The sequence below is a fragment of the Otolemur garnettii genome, unplaced genomic scaffold (assembly GCF_000181295.1).
Source record: "Otolemur garnettii isolate 467f Iridium unplaced genomic scaffold, OtoGar3 scaffold00091, whole genome shotgun sequence".
Lineage (NCBI taxonomy): Eukaryota > Metazoa > Chordata > Mammalia > Primates > Galagidae > Otolemur > Otolemur garnettii.
Window position 1 is genome coordinate 4,832,127 of NW_003852486.1, and position 14,373 is coordinate 4,846,499.

The 14,373-nt window shown below is 55.0% G+C and overlaps 2 protein-coding genes across 5 annotated transcripts in view; both read right to left on the reverse strand.

The window, feature by feature from the left end:
* The window catches only part of RUSC1 (RUN and SH3 domain containing 1), an 11,638-nt gene extending 3,138 nt beyond the window's left edge, over positions 1-8,500 (reverse strand). The window contains exons 1-9 of one of the 3 annotated variants that reach the window (XM_023516475.1): positions 6,903-8,500; positions 6,279-6,659; positions 5,333-5,431; positions 5,150-5,226; positions 4,880-5,054; positions 4,703-4,808; positions 4,501-4,547; positions 3,321-3,870; positions 2,392-2,514 (exon numbers count right to left, since the gene is read on the reverse strand). In XM_023516475.1, the coding sequence (XP_023372243.1) occupies positions 2,392-2,514; positions 3,321-3,870; positions 4,501-4,547; positions 4,703-4,808; positions 4,880-5,054; positions 5,150-5,226; positions 5,333-5,431; positions 6,279-6,659; positions 6,903-8,268 (2,924 nt within the window). In that variant the 5' untranslated portion in view covers positions 8,269-8,500. Of the gene's footprint in view, positions 1-2,391; positions 2,515-3,320; positions 3,871-4,500; positions 4,548-4,702; positions 4,809-4,879; positions 5,055-5,149; positions 5,227-5,332; positions 5,546-5,619; positions 5,642-6,278; positions 6,660-6,902 lie in introns of those variants that run through there. The other 2 variants (XM_023516473.1, XM_012808604.2) reach the window with 2 other exon arrangements.
* Positions 8,501-9,320: 820 nt separating this feature from the next.
* Positions 9,321-14,373, reverse strand: part of FDPS (farnesyl diphosphate synthase) — a 10,700-nt gene continuing 5,647 nt past the window's right edge. For both annotated transcript variants that reach the window (XM_003795282.2, XM_003795283.3), the window contains 7 exons: positions 12,321-12,401; positions 12,045-12,167; positions 11,636-11,724; positions 11,468-11,540; positions 10,765-10,842; positions 10,537-10,671; positions 9,321-9,574 (listed from right to left, as the gene is read on the reverse strand). In XM_003795282.2, coding sequence (XP_003795330.1) covers positions 9,374-9,574; positions 10,537-10,671; positions 10,765-10,842; positions 11,468-11,540; positions 11,636-11,724; positions 12,045-12,167; positions 12,321-12,401 — 780 coding nt within the window. In that variant the 3' untranslated portion in view covers positions 9,321-9,373. The remainder of the gene's footprint in view (positions 9,575-10,536; positions 10,672-10,764; positions 10,843-11,467; positions 11,541-11,635; positions 11,725-12,044; positions 12,168-12,320; positions 12,402-14,373) is intronic.

Genomic DNA, 14,373 nt, shown 5'->3' on the forward strand with positions numbered 1-14,373 from the left:
TTTTTTGAGACAGAGTCTCACTATGTCGCCCTTGGTAGAGTGCTGTAGTGTCACAGCTCTCAGCAACCTCAAACTCTTGGGCTCAAGAGATTCTCTTGCCTCAGCCTCCCAATTAGCTAGGACTACAGGCATCCACCTATTTTTTTTGTTACAGTTGTTTAGCTGTCCTGGGCCAGGTCAAACCCACCACCCTCAGTGTACGTGGCTGGCACCATAACCACTGTGCTACAGGTACCGAGACACACCCAGCTATTTTTTAGAGACGGGGTCTTGCTCTCGTTCAGGCTGGTCTTGAAGAGATCCTCCCAGAGTGCTGGAATTACAGGAGTGAGCCATCACCACACTAGGCCTAACATCATATTTTTAACCATAACTTTTTCTTTTTTTTTTTGAGACAGAGCCTCAAGCTATCCCCCTGGGTAGAGTGCTGTGGCATCACAGCTCACAGCAACCCCCAACTCCTGGGCTCAAGCGAGTCTCCTGCCTCAGCCTCCCAAGTAGCTGGGACCACAGGGGCCCACCCCAACACCTGCCTATTTTTTTGGTTGCAGCCGTCATTGTTGTTTTGGCAGGCCTGGGCTGGATTCAAACCCGCCACCTTAGGTGTATGTGGCTGGTGCCTTAGCCACTTGAGCCACAAGCACCGAGCCAACTTTTTCGAAGTTTAGATACACACATGCTTACTTACCACTATCTCACAGATGCTTACAGTACTCATAAACACTGTATAGACTTCTAGGCAAGGAGCAGCAGGCAATGCCACACAGCCTACAGGATAGGAGGCTGCCCCACATGATGGGGGTTAACTACTCTCTGTGATGTACACAAAACCATGAAGTCGCCTCAGGGCATTTATCAGAATGTATCTCCATCTATCAGCAACACATTACTAAATTTGAAAAATACTGCTCAGTATGAAAAAAATCAAGATGCTTAATTCAATGAACTAAAATAATCCAAAAGAAATAGGACCCCAAAGTAAGAGCAGCCCCTGGTGCCAGATTAGAAGACTCCAATAAGTGGATATACAATCCCTCCGTGTACACATAATAACAAAAGACCACCTCAGAGTACCTACTATGTACCAAATGCTTTTATAAAATGTTTAATCAGACCAGGCATGGGAGCTCACACCTGTAATCTTAGCAATCTGGCAGATGGATTGGTTGAGCTCAGGAGTTCAAGATCAGCCTGAACAAGACTAAGACCCCATTTCTACTAAAAATAGAAAACTTAGTCGGGCACGGTGGCTCATACCTGTAATCCCAGCACATGGGAGGCTGAGGTGGGAGGATCACCTGAGCTCATAGTTTCAAGACCAGCCTGAGCCAGATCAAGATCTCATCTCTAAAAAATAGCTAAAATAGCTGGGCGGGCAGTGCCTGTGGCTCAAAGGAGTAGGGCTCTGGCCCCATATACCGGAGGTGGTAGGTTCAAACCCAGCCCCAACCAAAAACAAAAAATAAATAAAATACATAAATAAATAAGAAAAAAAATCTGAATTTAAAAAATAAATGAATAAATAAAAAATAGCTGGGCATTGTGGCGGGCACCTGTAGTCCCAGCTACTTAGGAGACTGAGGCAGGATTGCTTTAGCCCAGAAATTTGAGGTGGCTATGAGCTATGATGCTATGGCGGCACTCTTTCCAGGGCAACAGAGTGAAACTCTGTCTCAAGGGAAAAAAAAAAAGGCTGGGGGTGGTGCCTGTGGCTCAGTGGTTAGGGCGCCAGCCCCATATACCGACGGTGGCAGGTTTGAACCTGGCCAAACTGCAACAAAAAATAGCTGGGCGTGTGGCGGGCACCTATAATCCCAGCTACTCAGGAGGCTGAGGCAACAGTTGGAGGTGCTGTGAGCTGTGATGCCATGGTATTCTACTGAGGTGACAAAGTTTTTTTTTTTTTAAAAAAAAAAGGCTGGGCACATTAGGTCACACCTGTAATGCTAGCACTCTGGGAGGCTGAGGCAAGTGGATTGCTTGAGCTCACAAGTTGGAGACCAGCCTGAGCAAGAGCAAGACCCTGTCTCTACTAAAAACAGAAAAACTGAGGCAAGAGGATCACTTAAGACCAAGAATTGGAGGTTGCTGTGAGCTATGACGCCATGGCACTCTACCCACGGTGACAGCTTGAGACTCTATCTCCAAAAAAAAAAAAGTATAATATTTAGTCTTCACAACAACTATAACAAAGGTATTACAAAGTATCATCATTTTATAGAGAAAGGAACTAAGGCTCACAGAAATTGGGGTCACACCAATAACAACAGCAAAGATGCAATGCAAACTAAGGTCAGGTCTCTCACACTACCTGCCACCTGCTTTGTGAAGATAGGAATGCACATAAACCCACACACAGTCTTCACTGGCTCAGTCTCCCACCCTCCTGACCTGTGGGTCTGCACTGTGCTGGGCACCAAGGCTTTCAGCTCTCCAGGAGGAGTCTCAGAAGCTGGCCCCCGTCTCACCAGAGCCAACACACTTACTGTTGGGGGCAACCAGCTAGATGGCCTCCTGAAAGAAAGCACATAGGGTCAACAGAGGTCACCCACCTCAAAACTCAAGAACTCAGGAGTCTGGAGAGAGGGAAAGGCTGAGGGGCCCCAACCATGTTCCAGGGGTCAGGGTTGGTCACTGCTGAGAGCAGAGTGGCTGTTGTGAGACATAGGTACCTTTAGGGTGGCTAAGGAGATGACAACAAAGGTCTACAAGACCAAAAGTCACATGGAATGTATAGAATCAGCAGGGTCTATGCAGCTCACAGAAATCCAATTCACTAGCATACCTGAAGCTACTAAAGAGCCACCAATGGTCAAGCCCTAGAACAGGGTCAGCAAGTTGTTTCTTTTTTGTAAAGGGCCAGATAGTAAATACAGTTGGCCCTGAAACAACGTGTGTTTGAACTGCATGGGTTCACTTATATGTGAGCTTTTTTCAACCAAACACAGATCAGAAATACAGTATTCTTGAGGTGCAAAACCAACGTATCCTGAAGGCTGACTTTCTGCAAACCAGGCCCTGCAGGGTGACTGATACATGCCCATGTGTGGGTGTCACAAGAGCAGGGGTTCTAGAACCAATTCCCTACAGATGTCAAGGGATGACTGTATTTTAAACCCTGAGGGCCAAAAGACAAAACTGAAAACATGTAGGCACTTGGTAACCATTAAATCCCAACCATTTGTAACCCTTTCTAGCTCCCAGCTGTGGAAAGACAGACTATCTCCATGAGGGCACTACCAAATAACAAAGGGTTTCAGGTGAGGCCCTGGGAGAATGAAAGGGAGTCAGGTAACAGAAGGGACAAGGCAGCCTACTACCTGGACTTCAGAACTCCACTCTCATTCTCTGCAGGGCCCCCAGGCACTCCAAACAGCCTCCCCAGCCACACGCCTCCGCCTGGCACTGTTTCCTCTGCAGGTGGGGGTCTCTCCTGTGCAACTTTGGTGGCAGTTCCATGACGTCCAAGTCCCCACCGGGGAAGAGAGAAGACCTCCGTGCCCCCAGAGGCATAGACCCGAGAGGCATGGGTCAGCTGCTCCCACCAGCTGCCAGGTGTGGGAGGGCTTGGGGGTACCAAGGAGCCTGGAGCAGCCTCCCTAGGAGCACCCCGAAGACTCTGAGCCAAACGCCCGCCCCAGTGCAGCACAGCCTGCACCGTCTGCTGCAGGGCTGGAGGTGGGCCTGGGGGCACAGGTGCCTGGGTTGGGCCCAGGGCCAGGTGGTGGTGGTGCTCGAAAAGGAGGTCCAGGTGGAAAGTGAGCACTGACAATGGCTGCAGCAGGAGCAGCAACTCTGTGGACAGAGAGGGACAGCCACTGCAGGCCAGGGAGAAGAATCCTGTGGGGAGGTACAGGAGGGACAGCAAGCCTGGAAAAGAGCAGGCCAACCTCAGCTCCTGCCCTAGGCCTGGGCCCAGGCCTGGAGAACCCCACCCCATGCCCACATCTGCACTCCTAGGCCTCACTCTGTGCTGGGCACTGGGACAGGGAAAGAAGGGACATGGTGGGATACTCCCCTGCCTGTGTGGAACCTAGCCTAGAAAGGAAGACACAAGTACAACAGTGACAGGAGCTGAGTAACAGTGCAAAGGCCAGAGAGGAGGAGGCAGGCAGCACAGGGACACTCCCAAACAGGGTGTGAGGCCTCACAGAGGAAGGACTCACAGGCTAGGCTGAATGCAAGTTAGTGAGGAGGAGGAGGAGAGCAGGAGGCCTGCTCCAGTTGGGGGAGCTGCATTATTGGCAGGTCCTGGGGCAGCAAGGACTAGACTGCTGACTAGACCAGGGAGAACTTGGATCTCAAGGTCAAGGCAGAGAGCAGAGGCCAAGCAAGGCTCAGGGTCTTCCTATGGGCAATGAGACTTTTAGAAGACATGTAAGCAGAAGAGGAGTAAGATTAGAGATCGGGATTAACTCCATTCTGGCACAGGTAGAAACCAGCAGAAGCGATCCCTGTCCCAACCCAGCAACCACCATCCCTCCCATCTGAGCCTCTGACCTGCATCTTCCTGGAGACTGGAAAACCACAGCTCCAGCTGCTTAGTGCTGGGGGGGAAAGAACGAAAGTTCAGGGCTGCAGATGACACTGGGAGAGGGCAATCTCCTGGAGACATGGGGCACCACTACTGTGTCCCCACCCACAAAGCAGCTGAGCTCCCCAGGTCAAAGGAGGGGCAGTGGGAGGAAAGATCGCCACTCACTTGAGGAGGCCCAGGATAAAGGCGTGGAAGCGGCTGCGGCTGCTGCTCAGCGGGGCCAGGCGGCTGACCTGGCTGTACAGGGCTCCGAGGGCACGGCTGCCGGAGCCTGTGGACAGGGTGGGGCGTGGTCAGCAGGCTCCAGCCCTGCCACGTCCGGTCCCCGCCCTCCTAGCTCACCTGGCTTCACTGACGCCTCGACCACGCTCCAGGGGCTGCTCCTGCGCTGCCCGGTGATGAGATCCTTCCGAAAAGGCTTCAGCCCATCTGCCACCAGGGCGTGGAGCGCTGGGCAGAGAGTGGTCAGCACCAGGTGCCCCACATCCGGGCTCAGCCGACTGTCCCCCAGCTGGGCCTGGAGGCGGCGATGCGGTTGTGTCCGGTGATGCCTCCACCCACCTCCGCCCACTGTCCCTGGGCCCTGGAAGCCCCCCTCCCTGCCGCCTTCACCTTCTGAACCAAGTTCCGCGCAGCCCCAAAGTGTGAGATGATTTTGTCCACCGAGGCGCTGACGGCGACCAGGAGACCTGGGCGGGCGGGGAGGGAAGACGCCTCAGAGCCGCCCCCACCCCACACACCGGGGTACGCAGGGAGACTGCGAAGGAGGAGAAGCCGGGCATCAGGGCGTCGCACCTTTCTTCTGCTCCTGTAGCTGGCCAGTTCCGCTCTGGGCTTCTGCCATCCACATTCGCTGAGCCCCGGGGACACCGGCGAACGACCAGGAACCACGGACTAGGGTAAGGAAGGTAGCGCGCGGTGACAAGGGGTCACTCCACTGACTCCGGGCTCCCGTACAGGTAACCTCCTGCGGGTCTGCAGCCCCCCTGTCCTGAAGGGTCTTGGGGAGAGGAGAGCCGGAACCCCAGCACTCTCTGGCCCCCACCCCGCTCCATTTTTCCCCCTCAGGCCGCAGCTCCCACCTCCTGGGTCCCGAAAGTCCCACAAAGAGACAGGCTGGACCTTTAGAACGGGTTGCGCCCAGGCAAGGGGGGAGGGACACCCGACGCCCCGCCCCCGCCCTGCCCCTGGAGGCCTGAGGAGCACGTGGGAACCTGGACCAATGGACAAACAGACCGACAGAAAAGGAGGAGAGACAGAGGGAGGCAAGACCCCAGGCTCGGAAGGCTCGGAAGGCTCGGAAGCCCTAGGAAGGGGACACTGAGGCACCCCGCAGCCTCGCGTGGAGGGAGCCCCTTACACGCCGCAGGAGGGCTATAGGGACGGCTTGGCCTCTGGCGCCCGGAATTCCAGGGAGCTCCGCCAGCGCCCTTCCCGAACAAAGCGGGGCCAGACCCGCACTGGCCAAGGACTCCCACAGAGGTCATGACCCCAAGTCCCTGATTACGGACTCGCTCGGACCCACAAACTCGGCGTTCTGAGCGTGGATGCCGAGGAGCCCTGAGTGTGGGGGCCGGGAGGGCGGGCTCGAGGCAGGCAGAGCAGCCCCGCCCCCACGAGGACCCGCTGACTTGCTGGGACCCGCCCGAGCCTGGTAACTCGGACAGAGCGTAGCCAGAGCTGGGCAAGGGCGGAAGGGACCTGGGAGCGGACGGGGGAAGCCTCGCCCGGTCCGTCTTACGTAGCCTGGGCGGAGGCGGCGGGCTCCGGGTCCAGCGAGGGGCCTTCGGCGGACGTGGTGGCGGTGGCAGCGGGGGGGCGGGTACCTGGCGGGGCGGGGGAGCTGTGGCGGGGAAGGTGCTGCTTCTGGGAAAGAGCGGGGACAGCAGCAGCGCCAGCTCGGGGCCGGCGAGGCAGGGCAGCGCTCCCCGCGGCGGCGGCGAATAGGCCCCCACCGGGGACAGGCGGACCGGCAGGTGCGGCCCCCGCAGCCTTGAGCGCGGCCCCGCCGGAGGCGCCAAGTGCAGGGACCCGGCCGCGCGCGCAGCCCCGCCCGCCGCCAGGGGGCGCCCGTGGGCCGAGAGCCGGAAAACCCGCGACCGCGGGGGCCGGAGCTGGCCAGCTGCGGCGGTAGCGGGACCAGGCCGGGGGAAGGTAGCGGGGCGGGCAGCAGGCGGGGCAGGGCAGGGCGGGAGAAAGAGGGAGCAAAGAGTTAGTCCCGCGGCCCAGATCCGCCCAGTCTCCCTTTCCCAGAGCGCTCCCGGCCAAAGGGCCGGAGGCGGAAAACACAGGGTGGAGGGGACAAACCCGGTCCGAAGCTCAGAGGCCGCGGCGCAGCCCGCCTCCCCAGTCGCGCTGCCCTTACCTGCGACTCCTGCCTGCGCGCGGGCCTCCCTGGGTTCCTTCGCGGCGGGCGCCTCCTCGCCGGCCACGGGGCTGCCCGCCCTGCCCTCCTCGGGCCGTCCCTCCGCTATAGGCTGCAGCCCGGGTCGGTTCTTCTTCCTCCGGGGAGGGACAGGCGGGGGTGGAGGCCGGGGCGGGACCAAAGCCCAGCCGGCTGGGGGGTCTCGGGGCGGGACTGGCGGGGGCGGGGCCCGGCTTCGGGATCTGAGTTCCTTGAAGGTGGTGACTTCCCGAGTAGGTGCGCAGGAGCTGCCCAGCGAGCCAGTGGGGGGCAGCTCCGTGTCCGGAGAGAACACTATGAGCCAGTCACTGCGATCTTTCTTGGCCTGAGGCAGCAGGGGCAACCCCGGGCCCCGCTTGCGCTTCTGGGCCAGCTCGTGGAAGGACGTGATTGTCCGGTGGGGCACCGGCTCCTCGCTGACGTCACTTCTCCATCCCCCATCAATTTTCCTTGAATCTGTTTTCGAGCCGGAATCATTGATTCCTGTGTTGGTTTTCCAGCCAGAGTTGAATTTTCCAGATTCACTTTTCCAGCTAGAGTTAGTATTTTCGTTGATTTCCCAACCACAGATATCGTTTTCAGTGGTTTTCCATCCACCTTCAGTTTTCTCTGTGTCAATTTTCCAAATAGGGTTAATTTTCCAACTGGGTTCCGTTTTCCCAGCATCGATTTTCCCATCATCCACTTCTAAGAGCTCAGAGATAGGGAGATCCTGCTCCCCACTCTCATCCTCTTCCTCCAGGCTTGGGGAAGGAAGATCCTGGCAGGTGGTCAGGGCGTTGCAGTTCGAGTCCAGACTAGAGCTGGGTGGTGAGGATGCTCCAGAGCAGGAATCTGGAGAGCCGCAGAAGCTGTCTGGGGAGCAGGTGCCGGGGCCTGCTGAAGCCAGTGGGGAGCCCTGCTCCAAGGGGATGATACTGGGCTGGGGGTGGGCTTCATCATCACCGGGGAGGTTCCGAGAGTAGACTGAGACCGGGGACTCATCTGGGCTAAGATCTGAGCAGGAGCTGAGGGAGGAGGAGCAACCCGGGTCTGAGGGAGAGGCAGCCCCCTCCTCCTCTCGTGATGGGTCCTGCCGGTTTTCTAAGCTGGACCCATGCTCCCGGCAGCATCTGCAGGGCACTGCTGGGCTGTTGGAATTGGCATCCACCAGGGTCCCACTGCACGGGCCCCTGCTCTCCTTGCCCCCGGTGTCTCCTGGAGGAGGGGGTGTGCTCAAGGGCCCCTCCCGTAGCTCGGGCCGGCGGGACAAGTGCAGGCCCAGGGAGACGTGCTGGAGGTGGATGTGGTTGAGGTTGCAGAGCAAAGCCCTCTGAGGCGACAACATGGTACCAGCGGTGATGAGATGGCCTCTAGAGAACCAGGAGAATCGGGCCCCTCACATCTACCTATCTGGCAACCACAGGTGCAGACCTAGAAGACAGGGGTGGTGAAACCCAACCAGTAAGGACATGAGCCGCTGGAAGGACATTGAGGTGACTGAGGGCAGGAGCAGGTCTGGGAAAACTCTGACTATTCTGGATGATATTAAATAGCATGCAAATCGCCATCGACTGGCTGCCAGTTTCCACTGCAGTGTTTGCAGGTAGAGTCCAGTGTAACCCCCGCCCCGCCCCAGTGGAAGGGAGGGTCAGAGGATGCGTCTGATCTCTGGATCTCCCAGGGAGAGCAGGGGCCTGGAAGGATAGGGCACAGAATGGTCCTTTCTGCAGCAATCTGGCCCTGCCTTCCCAAAGAAAAGGACCAAGGGAGACCCCGCCCAGATGCCCAGAAATGGGGAGACGGGATGCACCACATGGAGTCTGGTGGATTAATGCAGGAAATGGGGGGGGAGGGGGGCTGGAGCAGCTGTCAGTATGTCAACTCCCAGCTCCAGGGTATCTAGTTTTCCGCTGGGCTCCAATCTATGCCCTCACCCCTTGGGAGAGTGGTGTCTGTTCATTCTCTGCATTTGCCTCCATCATTCAGCCACCACCCTGCCCTCTATTTTTACTACTCCCCTGTCCTACCCAACCCGTATGCTCTCACCCTTGTCCGTCCACCCACACCACAGGGAGAGCCCTCCTCACCAGGTTCCTCCTGGACCGGCTCCTGGCTTTTGGCTTGCCGGCGACCCTGACGGTCCCCGCCCGGCGGGGCACAGAACAGAGGGGAGGGGCAATAGGACAGCACTGTTGCTGCGCAGCCGCACCCCTCCACGCTGGGCGTGGCCTAGCCCGCCCCGCCCCCAACGCTTGACGTCTCCCAGTGTCACCGCTTTCAGCTTGGATGTATCTTTAGCTTTTGGTCCCAGGGGTTCCTGGCTTCCCTACAGCCACCCTGCCCCCCACCGTGCCATTCTGGATGGAGCCAGACCAAGCTACAGCAAGAAGAGAAACACAAGGTTACACAATAATTTATTGAGCTTCCTCCCCATTCTTGCAGTGTCTAGGTCACTTTTGCCGCTTATAGATTTTGCGTGCTAGCTCCAGGAAGATGGCCGGGGGCAGGGGTGCCGCAAACTGCTCAATGAGACTCATAAGACGGCTGTAGCTGTCCTCCTCATGCTGCAAGAACACAGCAGGGAGATCCAGCTCCTCGTACAGGGTCTTCACCCGGGCCACCTTCTCTGCCTCCTTCTGCCCGTAATTCTCCTAGAAGGGGTAGAGGGAGAAAAATGGGTTTAGCCACCCCAGAACATTTCCACAGCCATTCACATCATAAGTTTTCAAGTGTCTCTAGGTATCTAAGATCCCAAGTTTACCCCCTTCCCAATCCCAAATGTTCAGATATTGGCTCAGACCTTAGCTTCCTCTACCCCAGGGTTTCTCCATTTTGGCACTATTGACATCTTGAGCCAGATAACTGTTTCCGGGAGGTGTTCTGTACCTTTTATGATGTTTGCAGCATCTTTGGCCTCTCCCTACTAGATGCCTATAGCACATGCATACACCCCCAGATTATAATGACCAAAAAAAGTCTGCTGACATTGTCAAATGCCTCCTTAGATTGAAATCACTCTTGGCTGAGACCCACTGCTCTGTCCCCTTTGTTTTGTTTTGTTTTGTTTTTTTAGAAACAGAATCTCACTTTTTTTTTTTTTTGAGACAGAGCCTCAAGCTGTCCCCCTGGGTAGAGTGCCATGGCATTACAGCTCACAGCAACCTCCAACTCCTGGGCTCAAGCGAGTCTCCTGCCCCTGCCTCCCAAGTAGCTGGGACCACAGGTGCCCGCCACAACGCTCGGCTATTTTTTGGTTGCAGCCGTCATTGTTGTTTTGGCGGGTCCAGGCAGGGGGGTCGAACCCCCCCCCTTAGGTGTACGTGGCTGGCGCCTTAGCCGGTTGAACTATAGGCGCCGAGCCAACAGAATCTCACTTTATCACAGCAACCTCTAACTCCTGGGCTTAGGCAGTTCTCTTGCCCCCGCCTCCCCAGTAGCTGGGACTACAGGCGCCCAGCACAATGCCTGGCTATTTTTTTGTTGCAGTTTGGCAGGGGCCTGGTTTGAACCCGCTATCCTCAGTACAGGGGGCCAGCACCCTACCCATTGAGCCACAGGCCCACCCTCTGTCCCCTTTCTTATCAGTTCAGGGACCTACTATCCTCTTGGGTACCTGCAATATCTGGCGCTGCTCTGGAGTGGCCCGTTGCAGACACTGAACCACCAGCCAGCTGCATTTGTTGTCCTGGATGTCAGTGCCAACCTTGCCCGTCACATTTGGGTCCCCAAAGAGATCAAGGTAATCATCCTGAGCAAGGCGACAGAAAAGGAGGGATGACAAGGCTCCAAGGCAAAGAAAGAGGGGAGCTGGTGACCATTTTCTGCTGTTGCTCTTTCCTACCTGGATCTGAAAGAACTCGCCCATCTCCAGCAGGATCTTCTTCGCATGACTGTGCTCCTTCTGCCCATCAATGCCTGCCTACAGAGAGAAGGCTGTTAACACGTCAGACCCCAGCAGCACCTGTATCTTGCTGGCTGCTTCCTTGCATAGGACCTTGCTCTACTGCAGCTCCTAAACCTCTTCTCCTTGCAGCCATCCTTGGCTTCCCTGATCTAGGAAGTCCTGCCTGATGGTCTAGCCTTTACCTGGCTCATTTTTGGCTGGGCCTTCCTAAGAGTCATAAGAGGCACATCCTTTCTAAAGGTCCTCAGACTATATCTTTCCCTCACAAGTCTTAGTCCCGGAGTCACTGATCCTTCTTCCAGGATGAAACTTGTAGAAACAAGGTCAGGGTGGACAGTAAACCTCCCAGTGACTACCCCTCACCTGAAACACCCCTCCCACCCCCATCTGTAGTCAAATGCAGGAATTTCTATCCTCGGTTATAGGCTGAGTACTTTCATACCCCTCGCCTCAGTTAATCTCCAGAGTCCCAAAGTAGGAATTCTATCCCCATCTTACAAGTGCAAACACAGACTCAGACTGACTTGTTCAAGGTTGCACAGCCACCCAACAAGCCTGCCAGATTGAGCTGTTTGCCCTAAGCCTTCCTGCCCAAAAGTCCATGTCAGCAGAGCAGTGAGAGGCCAGGAAATTTACTCACCATGTACATGGCAGCAGCTACAGGAAGGTAGAAGGAGTAGAAAGCTGTCTTGTACTTGACAATAGATTTGTACCTGTGTAGAGAGAGGAGATAAAACTCCTCAGCAGGGCAGTGCCTACCCTAACCCCATTCTCAGTGCCCAGGGACATAGTTCCCACAGTCCCTCACCTCTTTTCAGTAAATCTGCCAAGATCCACAATACCCTGGGGGGCTGTGATAAGGTCCAGAGTCTGCCCGATCTCAGTCTGATAGGAACTCTAAAAGGAAGGCAGCGCATGAGCCAAGCTTTCCCCAGATGTGGGGAACACTAACACCCCAGGTCCCACATCCCATACCAGTTGACAACTGAGCAGAATCAGAAAAGAACAGGAGAGAGAAAAGTCCTTAAAGCTCCACGCCCATATTCACAAGCACAGCCCTTTACCAGCCCTTCCTCGAATCACACAGAGACAGAGAAAACTTTCTTGCCTTCACCACTCCCTTTCTCACTTTCTACCCTCTTTTAGATGAGAATGTCCTACAAAGCCAAGGCTACTGTGGGCAGCCTCTGGGTCTTAGGCCCCTATCTACAGCACACCTGCAGGAAGAGCTCAATCAGGTTCAGGTAATAGGGCTGTTCCCGGCAATAGAGCTTCAACAGGCGGTAGATACATGCTTCCAGAAGCATAGCATCATTGACAGCATCCAGACCTATACCTGGCTGGGAGAGGCATGGAGGAAAACGGGCCATCAGTCTCTGACTTAGGCTCATACCAAGAAGCATCACCCCAGACACCTCCAACAGGCTATATGAAACCACCTCCCAGAGGCCTGTCCTCATACCCACTACCTGCTACTTTCTCTCCCATATTACCTTCTGATACCAGCAGATCTTCCCCCGCCGGGTGAGAGATGAATCCATGATGTCATCTGCTACCAAGAAGAAAGCCTGCAGCTAGGAAAAGGAAGGAAGGAATAAGGCCTGCAAGGCTGTTCACTGTTTCTTCTCTCGGTCACAAAGCTTCTGCATTTGACAGTCACTATGAGCTGGGAAAGTCAGAATAGAGAGGCCAACCACCTGGGAGGAGAGGAGGCTTCTTTGGCTCTGACTACCCATCTATTAAAAAGGAGCTAACAGGCTCAGCACCTATCACTTAAGCGGCTAGGGTGCCAGCTACATACACCAGAGCTGGTGGATTTGAACCCAGCCCAGGCCTGCCAAACAATAATGACAACTACAAACAATAGCTAGGCATTGTAGCGGGTGCCTATAGTCCCAGCTACTTGGGAGGCTGAGGCAAGAGAATCGCCTATGCCCAAGAGCTGGAGGTTCCTGTGAGGTTTGACGCCATGGAACTCTACTGAGGGCAACAAAGTGAGACTGTCTCCTAAAAAAAAAAAAAAAAAAAAAACCACTTCATGTCATGATGATCTCCTGTAGGTTCTCCTGGACCCACACTGCTCAGGAAGCAGCAATGCTGCCCAGCAGCTCCAGGGGGCTGTGTGGAAGGGCCATCATGATTGCTGCTGCTGTAGGTGAGATCTTCAGGGAAGGAAATGTCTGCACCTTCACCTCTGACCTTGCCCCAAGGTCTAGAGGGGCCTAGACTATCCATGTCAGAGCCATGATTTATTTACTCTGTATTTATCTGGAATGGCATGGCTTCCCTGAAGTCATCCATTTCCCATCTTTCTAAAGGGTGACTGTAAAGACAGTCTGGTTTCAGCCACCACCACTCAACCAATATGGTCACCAAGAGAATTCATTCTTTAGCCCCCCTCAATCTCTTCTGCCCCTTAATTATGATTTTCTTTTTTTTGAGACAGAGTCTCACTTTGTTGCCTTTGGTAGAATGTCATGATGTCATAGCTCACAGCAACCTCAAACTCTAAAGCTCAAGGAATCCTCTTGCCTCAGTTTTTCATTTTTTTAGTAGAGATGGAGTCTCTGAGGCAGGAGACTCACATGAGCCCAGGAGTTGGAGGTTGCTGTGAGCTGTGATGCCACAGCATTCTACCCAAGGGGACAGCTTGAGGCTCTGTCCCCCTCCAAAAAAAAGAGATAGAGTCTCACTCTGGCTCAGGCTGGTCTTGAACTAGTGAGCTCAAGCAATCCACCTGCCTTGGCCTCACAGAGTGCTAGGATTATAGACGTGAGCCACTGTACCTGGCCTCCCAGCTACGATTCTTTTTACTATACCAAAAAGACTCACTTGGACTTAAAAAAAAAAAAAGTGAATTACGGTGTAAAGACTATTCTAGATTAAAGAAAGAACTAAGAGAACAGTGCCTATGGCTCAGTGGGTAGGGCGCTGGCCCCATCTACTGAGGGCAGGGTGGGGGTTTCAAACCTGGCCCCAGCCAAACTGCAACAAAGAATCGTTGGGTGTTGTGGTGGGCACCTGTAGTCCCAGCTTCTCAGGAGGCTGGGGCAAGAGAATCGCCTAAGCCCAGGGGTTGGAGGTTGCTGTGAGCTATGTGACGCCATGGCACTCTACCAAGGGTGATAGGGTGAGACTCTGTCTCTACAAAAAAGAAAGAAAGAAGTAAGAAAAACTACCAAAAGACCAACACAGTGGCTCCTTCCTGTAATCCCAGCACTCTAGGAGCCTGAGGCAGGAGGATCCCTTGAGCTCAGGAGTTGGAGACCCGCCTGAGCAAGAATGAGACTCCATCTCTACTAAAAGTAGAAAACATGGCTTGGCGCCTGTAGCTCAGCAGCTAGGGTGCCAGCCACACACACCGGGGTTCGCAGGTTCAAACCTGGTCCAGGCTTGCCAAACAACAGTTACAACTACTACAACAAAAAAAGCCCAGCATTGTGGCGGGGGCCTATAGTCCCAGCTACTTGGGAGGCTGAGGCAAAAGAATCGCTTGAGCCCAAGAGTTAGAGGTTGCTGTGAGCTGTGACGCCATGGCACTCTACC